This window comes from Protopterus annectens, chromosome 1.part2 (genome assembly GCF_019279795.1).
Source record: "Protopterus annectens isolate FY-2018-M chromosome 1.part2, PAN1.0, whole genome shotgun sequence".
NCBI classification, from domain to species: domain Eukaryota; kingdom Metazoa; phylum Chordata; order Ceratodontiformes; family Protopteridae; genus Protopterus; species Protopterus annectens.
The window spans coordinates 310,027,357-310,051,919 of record NC_056727.1 but is presented as its reverse complement, the minus strand read 5'-3'; the positions used below and the strand labels follow the sequence as shown (position 1 = coordinate 310,051,919).

Below are 24,563 nucleotides of genomic sequence, written 5' to 3'. Positions count from 1 at the left end.
GTATACATCATGAAATACCATGGACTGTTGTTGGTACACACTTTCAGCAGTATTAATGAACTGTCTCAACGTTACTACCAACATGTTGTAATGAAAAACATTGAACATATTAAAAATATATTTAAAAAATATATATTTATAAAAAATATATATGTATATCTCCATATGAGACCCAAATATTTGGTTAATTTAAAAACATAAAATACTCTAATGTTAGAATAAAGGTGACTACATTCTACTAGCCTTAAGTTTTAATATGGGCTTGATAGAAATGTAGTCATTCAAACCCGGTTTCTTGTTTGATTCCAATAAAATCTGCCAATGAGTCTCCCTTTCTTCTAACTTGGCCTGCCAGGGTCCTCCCCTAGGGTCCAGGTTAATCTTTTCTAATACAAAGAATCTATATTTGGCTGTAGGGCATGTCTGTGTATGTTTGTACAGGGCATTATTGGTATTGGCCTTTTTTACATCATACATATGTTCGTATATCCTACGTTTAAGGGTACGTTCTGTTTTGCCCACATAATATGCTGGGCATTGTAAACAGACAGCAAGATATACTACCCTAATACTATTACAATTGTAATACTCTCTTGCTCTTACTACTCTCTTCAAAGCTGTAATAGTAACCGTTTCATCCTGTATGATGTAGGGACATTGTGCACAGGTACCACATTTGTATGTGCCCTTACGTACCCGTGTTGTTTTGTTCTGAATAGGGCCTTGTTCTATTAAACTTTTAATGTTTTTGCCCCTACTAAAAACCATCTTTAATTCTTTTCCTTGCAAGTTGGACAGATCAGTAATGGCCATGAAGGCATCCCACTCTTGCATAATGATATTTCTGATCTCTGTTGAACTTGTACTGTACTGCGTGATAAAATGTCAAACTAGCCCAGTTGTATCAAATATGACAGGTTACCTAATAGATACTACCATAAGTAACTCCTTAACCACAAGACACTATCAACCTATTAGACCCAGATACATCAGCTCAAAATCTAAACACTATTAAAGACTTGTAAACAAAATCCTGAAGCTTATAGAAAATATAGCCCACAAGCTCACAATGGACGGAGATATTCACCAAAACCCCAGCCCTTCCACCTTAGATGGGGCAATCACATATGCTAATAACCCAGTTAAATCATTATCTATTAATAAGTCCTCCAACTCCCTCCTGGTCTGCCAACTAAATATTTGGAGCATAAATGACAAAGTACATCATTTACATGCCTTCCTATAAGTCCATTCCCCTGATATTCTATGCCTAACTGAAACCTGGCTAAAACCATCCACCTCAGATAATGAGATTTTACCACCTGGGTATAATATACTTAAACTTGATTGCGCTACTAGGAAGGGGGGGATAGATGTACTCTTCAAATCTACACTAAATGTTACCTCAGACCCTATTCAACCACTCCAGTTCAATAAAGCAGAAATGATTGCTACCAAGTTCCAAATTAACAAAAACAAATGCATAAATATAGTCTGCGTGTACATTCCCCCAGGGAAAAATACCAATAACCTAGAAGACATCCTCCACTGGTTAGCTAATAACTATCCACAAGAAACCATTGTACTTGGACATCTTAACATTGACTGGAACACTTGTTCCTCTCAATCTCCTACCACCCATATAAACCTGCATGGATTCACACAGGTGATATCCAACCCCACCAGGATAGGTAAACCTAACCAAAAAGATAGCATACTGGACTGGATACTAATCAATTCCCACCCCCAAATGTATACATCGGGGGCCATCCCCGATGACTTCAGTGATCACTTTCTCACCTTGATCTGCAAAGCACAAATCTTATAACTCCCATCAGCCCAAGTATAGAGCAATAAGAAATAGTAAAAGCTTCAATTCTAGTAAGTTTCAAGACGAACTTAACACATGCAACTGTTCTGCCCTATATCACTTGCCCCTAGACAAAGCTGTCGCCTACTTTAACAATAAATTCCTCACCATCCTTGATTCTCATGCCCCCGCTCGTTCCACTAGGGTAAAAACAAAAGTTGCCCCGTGGCTCTCTAAAGAAGCCAAATCAAAAATCATAGTCAGAAACAAGTCATGGACAACATGGTGTGTTACAAAAGACTCTCTAGATCAAACAAAATTTAGACAACTAAGAAATGAGACAAAATGCACCATTCTATTAGATAGAAAAATACTACTTCCATCTCCAACAAGGAAATCAAAATAACCCTAGAAAATTCTGGGCAGGGATAAATAAATTACTAAACCCAGGTCAAACCACCACTCAACCTCCCTCAGCCTCTACCGATAAACTACCAGAGGATGTTGCTAACACCTTTAATAGTTTCTTTACTGAAACTATCCAAGCCCTTGCTAGCCAATTACCCCTTAACTCCTCTAACCCACTGAGCAACAGTCCTAGCACTCAGCCCTCCTTTAGCTTCCAACCAGTCTCCACATCCTTCATTCGATCACTACTCAAAAAATTAAAACCCACTACCCTAGCTGCTGACCTTCTCCCCGCTGAATATTTGCAAAAAGCTGCTGACACCACAGCGTACCCCATTTCCATTCTAATTAACCAAACCATAGCAGAAGCGTCAGTCCCCTCTATCTGGAAAATATCTCAGGTCATACCCCTCCATAAAGGTGGTAATTCTACTGAATTATCTAATTATAGACCCAAAGCAGTCTTGTCACCTCTGGGAAAAAGTGGCTTGGAGAACGGGTCTATCAGTGCTTAGAATTAATAAACATTAAAACCAATCACAATAAATAAGAAGAATCATGAATATGTATGTTTGAACGTAATGCATTTAAAAAGCTGTCATACTGATCATCACATATTAAACTATAAAAACTTTGATTGGTAATAAAATTATTCTTAAAAACAACTGATACTAATGAATCGTATGTATAAAATATATATATGTTAAAACTAATAAATAGTGCATAAATTTATATTGTTAAGTAATACTGTTAAAAAAATAATACTATTAAAAATACTGTTGAAAAGGAGGTTGTTGTTTGTCTTTCAGCTTTTCCTGGTTAGGGGTGGCCACAGCAGAACTCCGGTCCACTAATGATTGGCAGTAGATTTTCACGAATGCCGAGGTGCCAGCTCGATGTCCAACCTTCAACGAAGGCAAGCCCATTTACGCATGTCTTTCGAAGGCCCACCCAACCGTGGGGAGGACATGCAAACTCAACACAGAAGGCACTCCCTGCACTCCAGCTGAGAATCAAACGGGAGAACCTCTTGCTGTGAGGCAATAACGCTACCGAGTAGTAGAAGAAGATGGCGTTGGTTTAATACGCAAGTCAGTAGACCTGAATACACCCTCAGAAGCCAGTGCCTGCACAGTGGCTCTGGACCCATCCAAGGTAGAGACATCCACAGGTTCCACAGCTGAAGCATCTCACAGCATACCGGACTCCGAATGGGTCTCAGTAGAGGCCTGCGAATCTGAAGTAGCGGGTATCAGGGGCTGCGAAAGCGCCTCACTGAGTACCTGCAAACTGGCAACTGGCTTAGGAGAAGCATCGTCAGCAGCTTTGGACCTACACGGCCTGTCTCTGTCTTTATCTTTGCGTTTTTTCGGAATGTTGGTAGTCGGATGGATTACCGAAGACATGTCAGGATAATTGAACCGAGCACCAACATATTTAGAAGTGTAAATATACTGACGACGGATAGTTCATGGTTTAAATAAGGCACAAAACCGACAGTGAGGTACATCGTGGTCAGGACCTAGGTAAGGAATACAGTATCTTTATGAGGTATTTGCTTTCCACAAGTAATGCAATTATTTACTTTTACTGACATCGGTTTAGAGCAAGAAAAAGTTTCCCCAACGGTATACTTAAGCTTTTAGTTGAAGACTTTGGTTCTGAAACTCAAAAACGAAAATTTCAAGAGTCGGCTGACCGGCACTTACGAACTGCTTCTGCTTTGGGCACCGCATGGCAAGAAAGACTGATGTAATGGTGTCGGCTGCATGTTTTATACCCCTGATGACCTGACATCATGGAAGAAGGGACAGCAACTGACACAGGACCCAAGACTTTGTTAATCAGGCCAACTGAGGGCTACTGCAAGCAGATAACCCAAATGTGATGACTGCAACAGTGAAACACGAAGAACATCTGGCTTGCCGCTCGTTGTCTGATTCTAAATCCTAACCAAACAAACCTCCTACTTTTTCCTCCCACCCAAAGATCCCCGGTGATATCTCTCTCCATTAAATCTAATAATGGTACCATAATCTCTCCAGATGCCCATACAAACTCCTAGGAGTTATTGTAGACAAGAATCTTAAGTTTGATGTGCACATTAACAAAGCTATCAAGACCATTAATAGAAAACTGGGCTCATTATACAGGATAAAGCCATTCCTAACCCCACCTGCTAAGACCGCCATAGCCCGCTCCCATCTACTCTCTACCCCTCTTTTAGGCTTCCCCTTTACTTGCCAACCTAAATAAAACTGATCTTAAACTCTCAAGCTGCTATAATAACATAGCTAGATTTGCCACTGGTATGCCCTACAGAACGCAACATTGTATAAATCTAAATTATCTCGGATGGTTAGAGCTACCTAGGCAGATTCAGTATAATCAACTTATTGTGGTTCACAAAGCACTTAACCAACCAGAAAATACACCTGCACTGAAAAACCTCTATCCCCACTCCAACCCCAGATCACTCCGCTCATCTAATAGACTGGTAGTGCCAAACATCAAATCCAACAACTCATCCGGAGACTCCCTGTTCGCCAACTCTGCTGGCAAAACTTGGAACTCACTTCCTTCTAGCATCACCCTAGATTCCACCCTATCTCAATTCGAAAAAGCTCTTAAGGAGTACTTCAGGTCTCAATGGATATGTCCCTGCTCCAAGCCAGACTAAATCATCATGAATACTAGTGTACTAATAATATGCTTGTAAATGGAACTCTACTGTCTTTTACTTGTTAAGCCAGAGTAGAAGGTTGTGAGACTGGTATAAACTGAACTGACTCTGTAAAGTGCGTTTTACTTGTACTGTGTTGTTGTAAATGGTAATCTACAGTCTTTTACTTGTTAAGCCTGTGTAGAAGATTGTGGGACTGTATAAATGTAACTGACTCTGCAAAGTGTGTTTTATTTGTACTTTGTTGTCATTACTCTTGTTCTATCTGTACATTGTGATGAATCCATATGTAACCACCTTTGGAGTTTTTCTCCCCGAGCCTCCGCTGAAAATGGACATGTATCCAGTTGGACTACCCCGGTCAACAAATGTAAAATAAATGTAACATAAAAAAATGAATAAGAAAACATGATATAAATATCTGCTTGGTTAATAGTTTTGGTAGCAATACCAAGTTATTTTGTGATCTGATTAATAAACATTGGGAAATACCTTTGCCTGCAAGTAAGCTAGCCATACTTCTGCCAACACAATGCATGTTCATATATGGATAAGGTAAAACCATTGGTAATTGTTTAAATCATTTAAAAAAAAACTGCTCACTTTGAAGTTAATAGGCAGTCTTCTATGGAAGGTATACTCCTACTGGGCTGTTTTCCCTATGGACACTGTACAGCTTGCAAACATGTTAAGAAAATAAAACAATTTTCATCTGCTAACACATCTTAGGTATTTGATATTCAATGTTTTAATAATTGTAATTCTGAATGCATTATCTATTTGGTTGAATGCACTTGTTCTGTTTTCTATGTAAGACAAACATCTAGACAGTTTAAAGCATGTATATTTGAACATTTAAGTGACATCAGGAATAAGAGAATGTCTAATACTTTTTACAAACATGTTTTGCATCATTCCACATCGACCTTTAGATTTAAAGCTATAGATCCCATTTGTTTCAGAGGACCTAATAAGCTTGTCTGGCATGATTTATTAAATAAGATGGAGTGGACCTGGATTGTTAGATTAGGGGTGTTGTCTTCCCCAGGTTTAAATGATGTATTTTAATTGGGTTTTGGGAGAAGGAGGTGTGCTTTGTTTCTTAGATATATTGTGCATATGTCTAATGTGCTTTCACCTTTTTTATGTGGAACTGAGGAAGGCTTTTGCTGAAACCGGTTTGCCTTTATGCTGATGTTGGATATCACCTTGTGCTGTGTGTGATTTGTATATTAAATGTATTATACTGAAAACACTGACTGTTGTGCTGGCTGTTTTTGAGGTTTTTAAGCTCAAATTTGCCCATGGTTTAGCACTCTTGTACCTCATGGATAAGAGAAACATGTAAATGTCACAACACATCCTTCATCTGGACCATCTCTGGGTTATTTATAAGCAAAACATAAAAAGGTAAAAACTATCACGGGAGTGTCAGGTTAGGCTTCTTAAGATCCTCACAGATCATTAGCCTAGTATCTATATTATGGGAGAAACCAGTAACTAGACTTTTCTCATGGGTTTATGGATAAATATGAAACAATGATGTAGGATCAGTTTGGAAAGATGATGTGTCTTTTTCTTCTAAATGGCCTTGCATTAAAGTTATATGACCCACCTATTTATTCCATTTTACAATGTTAGAAGATTATGCCTATCCATATTTCCCATCTTCCCTGTAACTAGTCTACTCCAGGTACAGATTTGCTATATCCAGGACTGTTTGTAAGCTTCTGAGTCCCCAAGCCTTTCTGTGTTGGAGGGAAGCCTTCTAGCTTTTCAGTGGGAGTGGTAAGCACTAGGTAGCCTATCTACCACAACAGAAGTGATTTCTGGCCCAGAAATTGTAGTTTATTGGCTGTTTGGGTAGTTTTTTTTCCATCTCTTCCAACTTTCTGGTTTAAAAGCCGTGTTTGCACTTTTGCCGCCTTTCCTGTAACTAGCCTAGTGCAGATACAGATTTGCTGTATCCAGGACTGTATGTAAGCTTCTGAGCCACCCAAGCCTTTCTGTGTTGGAGAGAAGCCTTCAAGCTTATCAGTGAGGGTGGTAAGCACTAAGTATCTACCACAAGAGGAGTGGTGTCTGGCCCAGAAATTGTAGCTAATCGGCCGCTTGGGCAGTTTTTCTATCTCTTTCAGCTTTCTGGTTTAAAAGCCCGCATTTGTCCTTGTTTCCCACCTTTCCTGCAACTAGTCTAGTCCAGACACAGATATGCTGTATTCAGGAGTGTTTGTAAGCTTCTGAGTGATGCCACCAAAGTCTGCTCTTCAATTTTTCCCTTAGATCTGCTAGTTCTCTCCTCTCCTAAACTTTTACTAGCTTATTAGTTTAGCACTTCACCAGACTTCTTGTAGCAATTATTGTAGCACACAAACTACGCACTAAACGTTATACAAGGAAACAGCTCCAGTACTTATTAATGCCCACCCCTCCAGGCATGTCTAAAGGTCAGTTCCCTGTGCTTTCTCCTATTAACCTGGTGAACTTGGGCATCCTCAAGCAATGTAGCAACTGCCTCATGTACACTGACAACCCTCCCCTCTTACCTCCCAACACTCAGACTTGCGAGAGATGCACTTGTATATCCAAACTGGAAGCCACGCACTCTCCAGCCAAGATCGGAATAGCTGGTCAAGAGGAGAAGGTCAACACTTGCACCACAGCATATGGAACACATAGCCCTCCAGAACACACACCAGCACTGCTTTCACATAAAAACACAAACTACACACCCACCTTCATGGAGGCTCTCAATAAAAATCTACCCAAACACCACAGACCTCCAAGGCAGAAATGCACTTGACCACCACAACACAACACTAATCATGAGACACACAACTCTCCTAAACAGTGTGCCACTCAACCAAAGTCCCTAAGGCAAAACAGCATGTCCAACACACTAGTCATAGGTGACTCGATAGTGAGACCCCACTGATGTCCCACTCACTAGGCTGAATAAGAAGAAAGTAACAGTCAGCTGCCTGTCAGGCACCAGGATCTGCCACATAACACACGCACTCAGGTCCCTCAACAACAGGTACAAATATGACTCTGTCATTGTACATGTGGGTGTGAATGACCTGAGACGTACCTCCCTAGACTACATGAAAAGAGACATGAAGGAGATCTCGGATTATGTAGCCCAGGTGGGTATGACTCTACGTCTTAGCAGCATCCTACCATCACCCAGAATGATACCACAGTACAAGCAGAAAATGACTGATTTCAACAACTGGCTAAGTTTCTGGTGTCATTCTAAGGGGATCCAGTATCTGTCTGCCCGGGATGACATGACTGACGGACCTCGATGCTTTGCCAAAGATGGCCTGCATCTGTCACCCCTGGGCTTCCGGATACTGGCCAAGGCTCTTGCCACCCCTCTAGTGCCTTTTTTAGGCGGTGCTCCAAAGACCAAATTACCACCATAACAGCTACAAACAACTGCAATATGAGGGTCATGCTGCTCAATGCTAGAAGTCTAAATCTCAAAATGGACTCGCTCAAAGCACTACTTAAAATGAAGAACATCAACATTTGTGCTGTAACAGAGACCTGGTTCAAGGCAGCAGAAAGCACCCCTGTGCTACCAGGCTATAACTCATTCCACACCTTTTGGTCTCAGAATGTGGACCAAAGCTCCAAAGAAGGTGGTGTTTCCATATTCAAAAAAGGATGCGCACACCTCTAGATTGGTAGCCCAACATAACACATCTGAGAAACTTCAGGTGCAGCTAATGTTGGGTAACACAGCGATTCAGGTTGTAGCCTGCTATAGGTCCCAACCATGTCCCAAGACTCACACTCCACGTTCCTAAGCACCCTGGAAAATATTAGGGTCCAACCTAACACACTCATACTGGGCGACTTCAACTACCCCTCCATTAACTGGGAAAACTACTCATGTACCAATACACTTGCCCAACGTTTCCTGGAATTCATTAATTCCAATGCCTTGGACCAGGTCGTTCTTACCCCCACTAGAGGTAGCAACATCCTTGATCTGGTCATTACTAACATGGGCGACCGTTGCTCTACACCAATAGTCAACTACTCCCAGGTTAGATCTGACACAAACTAATCACCTTGGAAATCCACATCCCCCCCCAAAACAAAGGTAACCACCATGAAAAACTTCTCCAAAGCTAAGGTTGGACTCCTACAAACAGAGGTGGCTGACTTCATGGCACCCATGCAAATGGAGAATAGTTGCATGACCGCTGAATCATACACCGATGCACTATATGAACACGTACACAAATGCATAGATTTTGCCATACCCAATAGACCTAAGACACTCTCCTCCAAAAAAAGGAAGCCAATCTGGTGGTCCCCTGCCATAAAGAAACTCAACAACAGAAGGAGGAAACTGAGGCGGAATAAGGTAAAGTCCCAAGACTGGAAAAACTCCCTTATCAGCCTCAACAAAAAGTTGAGATCCCTCATCAAACCCTCTAAAGCTAGCTATGAAAACAGAATTGCAGCAGAAAGTAACGACAACCACAAGGCCTTCTATAGCTATGTAAAGAATCTCCACAGCAATACCCAGATTTTCTCTGAGCTACTGCACTATGGTACTCCTATACAGAGCCACCAGATATTGCCAATATACTGGCCGACAGATTCAGTGCCAACTTTACCCTCCCCCCAAAGGACCAATCACAATATCAGCAAATTGCCAGGCACCCAGTATTACTGCTGCACAGATTAAAAAAGGCCAAGGCCAAGAATACAGCTTCTACGGGACCTGACAATATCCCTGGCTGTCTTCTACATGAACTACAGAGTGAACTGGCACCTCATCTGTGTGCCCTGTTCAATCACAGCCTCACCTCACGCTTTGTCCATACCAAATGGCGCATTGCTACAGTCATCCCTCTCCACAAAGGAGGTGCGACTACAGACCCTGGGAACTATCGCCCCATTAGCCTGACGAGTCTGATATGCAAAGCTATGGAATGCATCATCTTGGACCTAATAAACAAGGATATAGGGAGTCTCCAAACTCTGGATCCTACATAATTTGGTTTTGTGAAGGGTAGATCATGCCTGCTCAACTTCTTTGAGTCAGTCACCAGAGCTGTGGATGAAGGCAAGGTGGTTCATACAGCCTACCTTGATCTGTCCAAATCCTTTGATACCATTCCCCACTCAGCAATCATAGAAAAACTCATTAAGCTAGGCATCAACCCCTATATCACTAGGTGGGTTGCAAACTGGCTCACAGATAGAACCCACAGTGTGAAAGTAGCTGACTCCAAGTTAGACTGCAGACCAGTTACTTGTGGAGTCCCACAGGGTTCGGTCCTGGGTCCTCTCCTGTTTGGTATCTACTTCTCTGAAGTCCAGGCCAACACAAAGGGACTCTGGCTGACAAAGTTTGCAGACGATTGCAAGTTGGGAGATATTATTAACTCCCCAACTGATGATGACATCCTACAGAAAGGCCTCACTGAGACCAACGACTGGTGTCAGAACCATGGCCTTAAGCTCAATGTCAAAAAATGTGTCGTCATCCCCCTTGGGAAAAACTCGGTTCCCTTGAATTACCACATTGATAGTATTCCACTGAACACAGAAGGTGTTATAAGATATCTGGGAATACAGGCTGACAGCAACCTCTCTTTTGACCACCACATTGCCACTGTGGTCAGAAAGTCCTTCTATGTGGCACATCTCATTACTAAGGGTTTTGCATACAGGAAGAAAGAGGTCACTGTCTCCCTCTACTCTTCCCTCATTAGGCCAATCATCGAGTATAATGCCCCAGTTGGCATGTACCTCACTAGACACCTGCAACAACTGGAGAGGCCATAAAAGTACCTCACAAAGAGGGTCCTAGGCCTTAAACACTTGTCCTATATGGACAGACTCAAACTCCAACTATTCTCTGTCTAATATTGCCTACTTTGAGGCGATCTCTGCTTGACTTACAGAGCCATGTTTGACCCAGCTCGGTTAGAAATGCTACATCTAAAGAAATTCCAATCCCTCTGCACCACACGCTCCAGAGACCTCAACCTCATTACCACAATCAACAGAACATGCTGGAGGGACAGGTTCATAACCCAGAGACTGCCCATACTATGGAATATACTTCCCATACAGGTCAAGCAGAGCACCTCACTGGCCCTCTTCAAGAGAAATCTTGATAAGTGGATGGGAAATAGAAAATTCACTCCGAGATCACTCCGGTGGCTCTACTCTACAGAGGCACTGGGAACTAAGGTCGGGTGGCACGATGCCAGGGTAATCCTATGGACTAGGCTTGTAAAGGCTCCAGGGCCATTAGCCTAGTACAGAAAGTACAGTTGTGTACCTACCATAAATGTAGATGTTCGAGTGTATTCACTGTTGCAGTCATTACACTTGGGTTATCCTGCTGGCAGGCGACCCGCAGTCGGCCCGAGTTCCAAAGTCTTGGTCCGGCGTCGGTTGCTGTCGTCTCTTCCCTGATGTCAGTGCGCCAGGGGTATAAAAGTTGCAACCGACGCCATTTTCTTCAGTTTTTCTTGCCCCACATGTCAGGTGCCCCCAGATAGGAAGGCTGGAAAGATAAAATTATGCCAAAAAACATGCATATATTACTATAAACATTTCCTTCATCTACAAGCAAATACACCACATAGGTAGTATAGAGATGAGAAGTACAGAAAAGTCCCAGCAATGAAAAAAGGGGGTTGGTGGGTGGGTAACTTGGACTGCAACAGTGAATAAACTCGAACATCTACATTTATGGTAGGTACACAACTGTACTATGTTCATCGTGTTTCACTGTTTCAGTCATTACACTTGGGTAGAATCCCAAAGCTGAGGTTGGGTGGCTGGGTCTAAATTGGATTTGGCGAGGCTAACAAGCCCTGCAGAACTGCAGTGGCAAAGCCTGCTCTGGATTTAGAGAAGAGAGGTAAGTGGTAGTGCTTGGTGAAAGTGTGCACTGAGCTCCAGGTTGCAGCTTCTAAAATGTCTTTGGTTGGTACTCCTCTACTCTGAGGAAAGCTGCTGAAGTGGCTGCTGCTCTGGTAGAATGAGGCCTAATGCTCTTGGGCACTGATTTGCCATGTTGTGCATAACAGAAGCGGATGCAGTGTCCTATCCATTTCGAGATTGTCTGCTTTGTAATAGGCTTTCCTAGTGATCCTGTAGCATATGCTACAAACAGTTGCTCAGTTTTTCTGAAAGCTTTTGTTTTGTCCAAGTAGAACTGTAGCTGTCTGTGTATATCCAAAGCGTGCAGAAGTCTCTCCCCTTTATTCTGGGGATTTGGGTAAAAAGTAGGTAAATGAATGGTTTGGTTTAAGGTCACATTGGAGACCACTTTTGGCATGAATGTTGGGTTTGTCCTAAGAGAAACCCTGTCCTGATGAAAAATGAGTAAAGGTTCCACAGTCATTAATGCCTATAACTCTGAGACTCTTCTTGCTGAAGTTATTGCTAGGAGCACAGCAGTTGTCCATGACAAGAATTTTAGATCAGCTGTGCTGGCTGGTTCAAAAGGAGGCAGTGTGAGTTTTTCTAAAACAAAATTGAGGTCCCAAGTAGGTACTGGTGCTCTCCTTGGGGGTCTTATATTTTTTGCCCCTCTGAGGTACTGTCGTAGTAAAGGATGTGAAAAAATAGGAGGTTCTGTATTGTAATGAGCTGAAATGGCAGAGACATGGATTTTAATAGATGAGAAAGATAAACCTTTGTCCAGCATCTCAGTTAGGTATTGTAAAATCTGAGGTATATTAGGGACAAGTGGTTTGAGCCCTTGTGCCTGGTTCCAAGCACAGAATCTCTTCCATTTCTCTGCATAAGATTTCTTGTGCTGGGCCTCCTGGCTTCTAAAATGACATCCTTAATAGCTTTAGAGAGAGGTGCAGTCTGAGTGGCTACATTATCTGCCATGCTGCCAGGTTTAAGGTTCTGAGTTGACTGTGCAGAATCTGATTGTTTTGTTGTGTCAGAAGATGAGGAATTTGAGGTAGAAGCCAAGCTGGGCCTTGAGACAAACTCTTTAGGATTGGGTGCCAGTCTGGTGCAATCAGGATAATTTTTGGCCTTTCTTGTCTGACTTTTAGTAGCACCTTGGTGAGAAGAGGCATCGGAGGGAAGGCATAGACTGTCAGGCCTTTCCAGCTGAATGATAGAGCATCCACTTTCCATGCTTGAGAGTGATAAGTTTTTGTGCAAAATTTCTGTATTTGGTAATTGTGAGGGGAGGCAAAAAGATCTATGTCTGGGCGTCCCCATTTCCTCACTACCATGCTGAACACTTGTGGATTTAGCTTCCATTCGTGAAGATCCATGAGATTTATGCTTAGTTCGTCTGCCAGTGTATTTTTTGTTCCTGGCAGGAATTGTGCCTGCAGAGGTACTTGATAGGTCAGTACTGTGTTCCACAAAGTCATGGCTTGTCTGCATAAGGGGTAGGAATGTGTGTCCCCTTGCTTGTTTATGTACCACATAACTGTGGTATTGTCCGTCTTTATTAATAGTTGCCCTGGATGTATTAGGTCTTTGAAAGCTGTCAGGGCATTCTGTACAGCTAGCATCTCTTTTTGATTGATGTGAAGATGCATTTGTTCCTTGGGCCATGTGCCCTGAATACATTTTCCTGCCATATGTGCCCCCCAGGCATAATCCGATGCATCCGTTGTTATTGTCTGCCTGGCTGTGGGTAAGGTGAAAGGCTGTCGCTTGTTGTGGTGACAGGTCTGGGGACCACCATCGAAACTCCTGTTGTAGGCAGGGAATTAAAGTTATGATTGTCTCCAGGCTGTGACAATGCTGAGTTCAAACACTTTTTAGATACCATTGTAGTTTCCTCATACGCAGTTTTGCATATGGAATTAGTAGAATGCAGGATGCCATGAAGCTCAGGGCCTGCAGAATTTTTCTTGCAGGGAGCTGGGTTTTTGTTGCCATCATTTGAAAATAATGAGTCAGTTGCCTTTGTTTGTCTGGCGTGAGATAAGCCATCTGGGCAGCTGTATTTAAGCTTGCACCCAGGAATATTATCTCTTGAGAGGGCACTAGTTTTGATTTCTTTTCGTTTACTGTGTACCCTAGGCAAATTAGCAAACTTTTTACAAACGCCAGATGCTTTAGAAGAATGTCCTTGCTCTCTGCTTGAATAAGGCAGTCGTCCAAGTAGGGATATATTTGAATTCCTTTTTGTCTGCAAAATGCAATTACTGGTGCCAGGCATTTTGTGAAGACCCTGGGCGCAGTAGTTAAGCCAAAGGGCAGTGCAGAGAATTGGTAATGCATTGAGCCTGCTATGAATCTGAGGTATCTTCTGCAAGATTGTCTGATTGGGACATGCAGGTATGCCTCCTTGAGGTCCAAAGTAACTAGCCAAGCCTTCTTGCCCAGCATGGGCAGAAGTTGCTGTAGTGTTAACATTTTGAATTTTGGAACATCCAGGAAAGTATTTAGGATTGACAGGTCCAGTATTGGTCTCCAGACTTTGTCCTTTCTGGGTACTAAGAAAAGTCTTGAGTAAAATCCTTGTCCCTGTTCTTGCTGTGGAACTTTTTGAATAGCTCCCATGTCCATAAGAGCAGCAATCTGTTTTGTGCCTCTGCCCATTGGTTTTGTGGCAGGTCTGGCATACCTTTTGGTTTTGGAAGCGTGTGGAAGTGGAACCTGTAACCCTGAGAAACAATATTCAACACCCATTGGCCCTGGGTGATCATGTGCCAATTTTTTAAGAAAAGTGCTAGCTTTCCCCCTAGGGGTGCTGTCAAAAGGTAAGTGCTTGGCATTTGCAGAGGGAAGTCATTGGGACTGTTTCCTATAAGGTTGTGATTTGTCTTCCCCTCCTTTGGGGGGGTGAAGCACCCCATTGTTTAGGTCTGTAGGAGCCTTGGGGCTGAGATCTGCCTCTTTGGCGTCTGCATCTGCCTCTTTGTGGCCTGTCTGACACTGGAAAGGACCAATTTTTTGAAGGCCAGTTTCTGCTAAATCTAGGTGGTTGAACCTGTAAGAAATCTTTCACTGTCTGCATTGACTTTGCTTTATCCTCCATTTTCTTTAACACCTCTTCTGCCTTAAGACCAAAAGTATCATGCTGTAATGGAGCATCCAATAATTTTATTTTAACATGGTCAGGTAAACTTTGTTCTTTCAACCAAGCATGCCTTCGAATAACAGAGCCTGTAACTGCGGCTCTACAAGAAGCCTCTAATGAATCAAAACCACATTGCAGAGTATGCTTTCCCACTTATTCAACTGCATGCAATAAATCCTGCATTTCCTTACTGTCAGGACTTTCTGTATTTGAAACCATTTTCTGTTTTAACAATGGCATGAGGTACTGTTGATATTTAAGCATGTGAAACTGACAGTTTAAAGCTCTTACAGCTAAAGTAGCAGAAGTGCAAACTTTTTCCCCCATCTGTCCAGAGCTCTGGAATCCCTATCCGAGGGGACAGGATTTTTAGCAGTGGAAGCCTTAACCCCTTTAGGACCCTGAGAAATTGTTTCTGGGTCTGCAGCAGGGTTTTTGTAAAGAAATTTATGAGAGTCAGGGACTCTGTAGTACCTGTCTGGCTTGACTGGTGCAGGGGGTAAAGAATCAGGAGACAGACTGGATTCAGAAAAAAATATCAAGCACAGGGGGGATAGCCAGGGGCCTGTGCTGAGGCAATAAAAGGAAGTCTCTGAGCCTTTTCTTGGATTCTGAATAATCCTGGCTCTCCCAGTGGAAATGCTCCCTCATGGTGTGCAGGGTTTCTGCAAAAGAATAATCCTCAGGCGGAGAGACTGAAGGTACGGACTCTTCTGCATCAGAGTCCTCATAGGGAGGGAGAGAATATCCCTGATAAGAAGAGGAATCAGAGGAAATGGAAACCTGATCAGAGGAATCATCAGTGTCTTGCCTAGGCCTTTTGTCAGGAGGGGGATGGGAACCCCTGATTAAAGTAATTAGGTCTTTGGCCATTTTAAGCATCTGTTTCTTTGGCATGGATGACTGTTCTGGAGAATGCTGTACTTGTTTCTTTGTCTTTAATGGTGTTTTTGACTTTGCCTTTGCTGCTGTAGTGGGCTTAATTGTAAGCTGTGAAGGTCTGGAAACACCCTCAGAAGCCGATGCCTGCTCAGCGGCTCCAGACCCATCTGAGGGTATAGTTTCCGTAGACCCAATACCTTGAGTTTCCACAAGCCTCGGTGTCTCCACGTGGCTGTCAGTTACGGCCTGTGGTTCTGAGGTAGCGGGTGTCAGGGGCTGTGAAAGCACCTCACTGAGAATCGGCGAACCGGCAAATAGCCTAGAAGAGGCTTTGTCGTCGGTTTTGGACCTCGGATGCCTGTCCTTTTCTTTGTCTTTGCGTTTTTTATAAATTCCGGTCGTCGGTTGTTCCGACGGCATTATGTAATTAAACCTTCGGCCAAAATAATGTAGAGCAAAATCAAACCGACGTTTAATAGTGCGTTTATTGAATCTAGCACAAAATCGACAACTAGTAACGTCGTGGTCAGGGCCTAGGCAAGGAATACAGTAAGAGTGAAAGTCCTTACGAGGTATTTGCTTCCCACAAGAAATACAATTATTAACTTTTACTGACATTGGTCTGGAGCAAGAAAAAGTTTCCCCAACAGGGTACTTAGCTTTATTGAAGACTTCGGTTCTGAAACTCAATTTTGAAAATCTCAGGAGTCAGCCGACTGGCACTTGCGAACTGCTTTTGCTTCGGGCACCACGCAGCAAGAAAGACTGAAGAAAATGGCGTCAGTTGCAACTTTTATACCCCTGGCACACTGACGTCAGGGAAGAGGCGACAGCAACCGACGCCGGACCAAGACTTTGGAACTCGGGTCACCTGCCAGCAGGATAACCCAAGTCTAATGACTGCAACAGTGAAACACGATGAACATCTATGAACTTAAGTGTAATACAAATTGCCAAGTGAGGTTACGTCAAATGATGCCAAATGTGCACATGCTGCAAAGATAAAAGGCCTAGTTAAGGGAAGAGCTGCAGCAGTCTATTAACTGAACAAGTTGAAGGATTTAGGAAGAAAGCTGCATTTGACACCCTGCTTTCCCCATCAGTACAGAAATATTCCAAGTTTCACCTTCAGATATTTAAAAAACTGACATGGTAGTCTAGCAATATCTCCGATAATCAGAAATCATCATCCCAGTCGTCTTCCAATTTCTGCTGTTTCCAAGAAAGTGCATTGACTGAAGACTATACTACACTTAAAATGGATAAAACAAAGCAATGAGCAATTTCCAAAAACATGAGAATTAAATGAACGATAACCCTTAAATGAATACTCAAAACAGAAAGCCAAATATAAACCTTTTCTTCTACTATATCTGAGCTGTATGAAAACATTCTGATTTTGTGGATGAAAAAAAATTAGTAATGTAAATAAAGATTTTTGCATTGCTAGAAAGTTACCTTTGATGTTCCTGATGCAACTGCTGAAGTAAACAGTTTTGGTGCATATGAAGACAGGTCAACATCTGTTACCACATCTTTGGGTTTTTCATCAAATGTAACATCATCTGGAATGAACCTAAAACACAGAAATTAACAGCTCAGACACCATGCAGTAATCCTGAAAGAGAACAGACCCTGTTGGGTTTTGTATTAGAACACTACACCACCAGATGTGCAGTAGCAAGGACCGCACAAACTCCACCCACCACCCTACGTATGACAGTTTTTGCTAGTATTACTCTGAATAAACATGTGAAGACCTTCGACATTAAAATGAATATGTAAGACTTTCAAAACAGTTGAATCTGGCCGCTGCTGTAAGTGCGCAGTACGTAAATCCAAAGTATAGAATATTGAAATGTACGTATATTAGCTGTTACCTACATAACAAAAAACGGAATGCAATATATTATAAAAAGTACACTTTAACAATGATTCATCTGCTATTCTATCACCGTTCACTGTGCACCGATATTATGCAATACTGTACAATGCAAACAGTAAATGCCTCACACTTCTGACTACAACCTGAATGCAACTCACACGAGGCAAGAACCTAAGCAGCTGTGACATCTGGTAGAAAACTGCACTTTCATGTTGCTTCTGTAACATGGCAAGCACCCCCCCCCCCCCCACCTTGCATAAAGCAATTACTGCTGAACAGTATATTAAAGAAACATGGTGGGTGAAGGGGGTTCCCCCCCCCCCAGTAAAACCAATTCCTACAAAACAAATGTAAAGAAACATGGGGGGGAGGTGCAGGAGGGGCTCGCCCCCCTGCTAAAGCAATTCCTGTACAAACATATAGTACATATTGAGTTTAACTCCATACTGAAAAACTCCCTTGCAATTGTCCTATTTCAAGAACACCAAAGCATACCTCTCAAGTGTACAAATTTTTGCCTCATACTTTTGTTCTGTTTGTCATACAATTGTAGTTTTCTCGCAAATCACTGGCAAATTATTCAGGATTAGTGTCAGAAAATAACGACAGACATTTGAGTTTCAGGCTTCATACCCTTCAAAAAATTCATGCTGATGCAAAAACTGTTATTCTATTAATTTTCTAAGTTGGTAAGAGAAATATTTAAAAAGTGTCCATATTTTCGGGCCTTTGTACTCCCATTATTGGTGGCTTTGTCCAGATTTCTTCCTCTAACAGGTTGAGTGGTATGCACCAAAGTACAATCATATGATGAATATTCACCAGGCCACTTGATAATCTACATGGCTTGTCATTCACCCATGATTACCATGCAACATCACACAGGATTGCCCTGTCAATCATGCAGGCCACACCTATTCCTGCGCAAAAATCACGGTGGGGTAATGTTCTAATACAAAGGCCCCTGCTGTAATGCAATAAGGCTATGAGGAAATTTAGAAGGAAATCTCATAACATATTGTAAGACTATAGCAGAAAATAGGTAAATTTAGGAAGAAGGTGCCAATCAAGCTGTTGAGACGGCCCAGAAAATAACAAGAGACTCATTTTTTTAACATACTCACCAACTAGCTAAACTAAAAACAAGCTGGCTTCAAGAATAAATATATTACAATGCCTCTTTTCATGTATACTGCAGAGACAAGAGTACAGAAAGATGAAACTCAGAAAAGCACTCGAGTGACAGAAGAAAAAGTACTTACTCATAGCACTGACTGCAAGCTCCACATTGAAATGTTGGCACTCAAAATGCAGAGTGCCGACAAGCTGGAAAAAAAAGAGAGAGAGACAAAACACACAAGAACAGTGAATCTTGAAAATAGCTCTTCTCTTTTAAACTTACTTTTTGTTCTAGCATGTCCTGACATTTCAAATGGCTACCCTGATTACCTCATGTTCTTTGACAGTATGGTTATCAGCAGGTACTAAATCAATCAATCAAGTTGTACTCTAAAGGTTTTCAGACATTTCTCAATGGTAGGGTCCCACTCAGATGAAATGACAATTTAATGAAAGGAAGGGATGGGTTTCAGTCTGTCTCAGTTTCTTCTCACAAGAGACCTCCAGAAGAAAACAGTACTAAAACAGTGTGACAATCTTAACCAGAGAAAAAAACAAATGCCACTCTAAACTGGAAGACGGGATCAGCAGATTAGCTATGAGAATCTTCATAATCTTGTGTTAAACTTCAACTACAATTATCCTGTATCACTTATGATACTTAGGGTGCTCATAAGCAACGCAGACCTAGCTGTAGCAGCAGTCTCCACAAGGGCTTTAATGAGAGTGTTGAGTGCTGAGCAACAGAATACATGACAAATTTCTCAAGAGCAGTGTCACTCGGTCTTAAAAGACAACATGTGCAGCATTTCCCTTTTCTATAGGAAAACAGAGACTCAATTTCCAAGGTGGTTGTACAGTAATATACATTCATGCCACAGTTAAAAGTACTTCTAGCATGTCACTGGCCAGCTATACATATAAACTGTCCACATAACTCGGATAATTTCCATATCTTGAAATTCTAAAACGACTATTAGTTTTTGGCCTGACATCATCCAAGATACATCTCTGTGGGAGTTCCAAGTTGCCTCTCATCTATGTGAAACAGATGCTTGCATCTTGAATCTAGATTCTCACAAGTTTCTTACACACATGTGTACTCTTTTGCTACCTGTGGTTGCAACATCTCCTTTTCTTTAGACACTTTAATCTGGAACAGATGCCCTCTGTTTCTTCTGTGCATTCTTTCATCTTCTCCATGGACACTAAACGATTAGGGTTCCTCTGCTATATGATATACTACTTCTGGTATACATTTGGTGAAGATGCTATAATTGAATAGTTTTTGAGTTTTACACTGACAGGAAGGTGGCCCACTATGTTATTTTGATGAACACAGCTGGTATTTCTGGTCTTGAGAAAGCACTTTTAGTATCTGTCCTGTAATACTTACAGAAGGGGGGCAGTAGAGAATGGATGCTTTGTATTAGGAAGTTAGGAAATGGCAGAGGGAGAAGCTGGAACTGAATTTAACTTCAAGAATATTTTAGCTATACCTTTAGGGTCTGCTTGGTTGATATCATTACAAATAACGTCAGTACAATGCGGGGTATTGCTTCTACATAACATAAGAATGTCTTGAGATAATCCTTTGCAGATGTATAAATTTTTAGCTCACAGTTAACTCTATAGGATTTGATCATAAACCCAAGCCAATTGTCCTCAGCTAACCTGACGGAGGACAATTTTAACACAGTGAATTTCTGTTTTATTCTTTAGGGCTAGAAGCTCTTCCTTATAATGTTGTATTTGTTTTTAATACAGATCCCTCAGAAGAATTTGTTTTTCTTCAGCTTTGTATTCCATTTTCCTACCCTTTAGTTCTTGCCTAGAGTCTGTCTGTAATGCCACATCATCTGCAGACAGCAACTTTGCTGACCTGTCCCTTTCCAACTTGTTTGTTAATAGTCCATCATCAATATGAACAGAAGTGGGCTCAAAGCTGAACCCTGATGCATACCCACTCTCACTGAGAACCCCCTGCAAAACCAATCAGTGTTCATATTTGAGTCACTGGGTCTATGTACACTAAACCTACCAATGTTTCTGGGACTTTGAGCCACAACAGAATTTCCCATATCAGCTTTCTTGGGACCTTGTCATATGCTTTCTCCATGTCCAGGACTGCCCAGTTGGAGTCTTACCTCACTTCCAGCTTCTTCTCAAGTACCTGTCGCACTGCAAACATCAGGTCAGTTGTACTGCATCCTGATCTGAATCTGAACTGCTCATTTCCCATTTTACTTTCCACTACTGTGCATATTCATTTATCAATCAACCTCTTCGGAACTTTCATGCAGTGTGATAGGAATTAAACAACTCTATACTGCTCAGAGTTGCGAATGACCCCTTAGTTCTTGAACACTGGCTCTAGCATGCTTATTCTCCAGTCATCTGGGATACGTCTTTCTTTCAGAGTACCCTTGAGAGATATTTTGCCCCTATCTTACCCCAACATCTTTATCATATCTGCTGTGACCTCATCTGAGCCTGCTGCTTTCCCTGACTTCCTTTTACTTAGTGTTTTCTTATTTCTTCTAGTGTGGGTTCCTCATCTTCTCTCACTCTAGGATGTGTCTGCTTTCTTCATTCATAAGCTGTTGGAAGTACTCCTATTATCTGCCTTTGATGTCCTGTGGACTGGTGAGCAGGTTGTTGCTGGCATCCCTTATGAACAGCGTCTGACTATCTTCTTCATCTTTCTGTCTTTGCCTTGCTACCTGATAGACTTTCTTGGTGCCATACACTGAGTCACTTTACAAAAGTTGGTAGAGTGCCTCCTCAGATGCCTTGATGTTTACAACTGCAACTCCTCTCTTAGCCTTTTTTGTTAGCCAACCAAAATTCCTTCCTAGCCTAGTCAGTCTTTTCTATTTCCCACTTTTTCCTGCACTCCTTGCCTTTGATGACCTCCTGGACTTATGTATTCCACCACCAGCTTTCCTTATGTACCTTATTTCCATACCTTGCTTGGCTGCATATCTGGTCTGTAGCTGTTAAACATGCTATTTTGAGACACTGCCATTCTTCTTCAACTCCACCTATTCCTCATCTTGAGGCGCTACAGCCCTGAGTAATTTCTTGAACGGTTGTCCTTTCTCTCCAGTCAACTTCCAGGTCTTCAGCCTAGTCTCTGTTGACCTTAGAGCCTTCTCTGACAACTGCTTGGAGCTGATTGTGGCACCCAGTGGTTTATGCTGTTGGCACACTGTTTCACTAGGGATGACTTAAATACCAGTCTGATAACATTAATCATTTCACCATTCAAAACTAAAATAGGAGAAAAGAGCTTAAACTCATCTAGGGCATGCCTAATTGAATACTTTGCCTGGTGAAATTAAATCAGCAACTACTTTGAAACTACTTCATAATGGCTGAGGAAATCATCTGCATCTTCTACAAGGACACTGCATAGCCTACCATCAAACCCTAAATTAATTTAAAATACAAGTATGTCAGTCTGTAAAAACTGTAATAACTACCTGTGTTCAAAATAATAATTTGTACATACTGTAATGAACTTATATTTACTGCCTTTGGAATGAGATGTTGCACATACTGTAATGAACTTATATTTACTGCCTTTGGAATGAGACATTGTATGTTATTTTTCTTTAATCTTGTACTGCTAATTTACTTTTAATTTCCTAACTGACCAATCAAGTCCAGGTCATGGCTGAAAATGTCAAAAAAACAGCCCGCTTACCTGGTCATCAAGTAGTAATTAAATAAAATAATTTTCATCTATTGGTGGGGAGACTGTTGAACCTTCTTAAGTCCTCATTGAGAGCAATGAGATTGGCCTTGAAGAAGTCTTTGAAGGTGGGTGGCTTGGTTGCTGACCTGTACTGTGACTGTACATAGTGCATGACATAATTCAGGGATCTGATATAACCAGTTACAGTATGACAATGGACAAGAAGCAGTCTGGGTCTATGATTGTGAGGACAAACTCAAGTATGTCGGCACCCCAGGTGGGAGGGGGGGTACTATTTGACTGAATTTGCAATAATAAAGTCAAGGAAGCATTGCACATATTTATTTATTTATAGAGATGTAGGTCTGCCTATTTATGAAGTGTGTGAAGAGCAACTCTAGTTTATTAACGTATGTGTCAAGATTTGTGGGTGCAATGGAAAGGGTTCTGTATTTGGATGGGATGCAGCACAAGGGTTTGTATTCTTAATCTCATCTTCCTCTTTGCTCTAAAAAGCTAGCTGTTACTCTACCTCTCATCTCTAATGTGCACTTATACTCCTGTTTATTCTTCACACCGTCTCTAACCTCACAAGTTTTGGAAATATTTGCCTGTATTCTTCAACTATCTCTTCAATATTATATCATGTGCACAAAACATATACCCATTTAAATTGCACTATAGGTTTCACCTTGTAGATGAATACCAGTACAGAAATGTTCTCTGGAATGTTGTGAAATACCATGCATTACCTGGAAAGTGCTATTATCACACATACTTCATCTTAAATATTACTGGTTATGTATTGACCTTGCATAATCTGTTACTGTATTAAAGTACTTGTAATATTTACTTACTGTTTTTATTTTTTGCAAATCTGTAGTTTTAACAAAGTACTGCCTCTATTTCATGTTTACAATGTATTTTCTACTGGAGCTTTTCTCTCTGGGCTTCTGAAAAAGGGGTTCTATGTTGACCAGTTAGACAATCCTGCTAAACAAAATGCAATATAAAATAAAATAAATAAATTAGCCTGGTAATGATTTTTTTCTAATAAAGACAGACATGCCACAGCCAGAATTACTGGTATCTATACTAGCAAGACTAAAAGACTGCTAGTCAGAAAAGCCAGGTAAGGAGGGATTGCCTTCATCATTCTGAACCAGGTCTCAGTAACAAAACAAATATCCTCAATTTCCAGAACTAGTAAGAAAATGCTTCCCTTAAGGCCTTCTTAAAGTTCCTAGAATGGAACAGTGGTTGCTACACTCGTGTTTACCAGACTAGAAATTATTTTCAGGTTTCACAGTCAGACTACACAGACATTTCCTAAAAAGGCACTAGAAGGGTAGAAAAACTCTTAAAACAGTAAGCAAAAGTTCTACAAGTGCTGATCATCTCTGACAAAAATGAAGGACCGTCTTCCATTGCCCTCCATGATGACAAACACTGGGTTACCTTAGAATGCCAACAATAACAGACAATTATTAAATTCAATCATCTTTTGTACACACTACGACATCGCTCTCAGTGATGGGTAGGCTACTTCTCAAAACTGTTTCATTCATAGGTAAGTACTAAGCTAGTTGCCCTTGTGAGTCAATTTCCCTTTTGGTTCTTGAAATAACTTATCCTATTTAGTGTCAGACTGGCCTTATATATCCCATGGTCACTAATTAAATATTACTCATTCTGTTCAACCAACCTAGAGATATACCTGTTGCTAAAGTAGACCAAGACTCCTTCACATTTTGTCCCTGTCTGTGCAGCTGATGATCGAAATGTGTGGAAGGTACTGAGGCCTTGCACTGCTAGAGTACTTTTTAGAGATTTAAACCATGTCTTAGTAACAGCATATATGTCTATATTCTCCAGAGTGAGGAGAGCTTGTAGGGTGTGGAGTTACTTGTTTAGAATCCTAGCAATGAAAAGTAATACCTTTAGGTTTATTTGTGTTTTATTTGCTATGTTGGCAGATTTGTCAATTTGGCATTGCCTAAAAAAGGCTCTAAGGGCATGGAG

At 41.4% G+C, this 24,563-nt stretch overlaps 1 protein-coding gene across 1 annotated transcript in view; it reads right to left on the bottom strand.

Moving 5' to 3' along the window:
• Positions 1-24,563, bottom strand: part of ESF1 (ESF1 nucleolar pre-rRNA processing protein homolog) — a 1,041,566-nt gene that overhangs the window by 643,541 nt on the left and 373,462 nt on the right. The window contains exon 7 of the mRNA XM_044056192.1: positions 17,296-17,413. Within this exon, the coding sequence (XP_043912127.1) occupies positions 17,296-17,413 (118 nt within the window). The remainder of the gene's footprint in view (positions 1-17,295; positions 17,414-24,563) is intronic.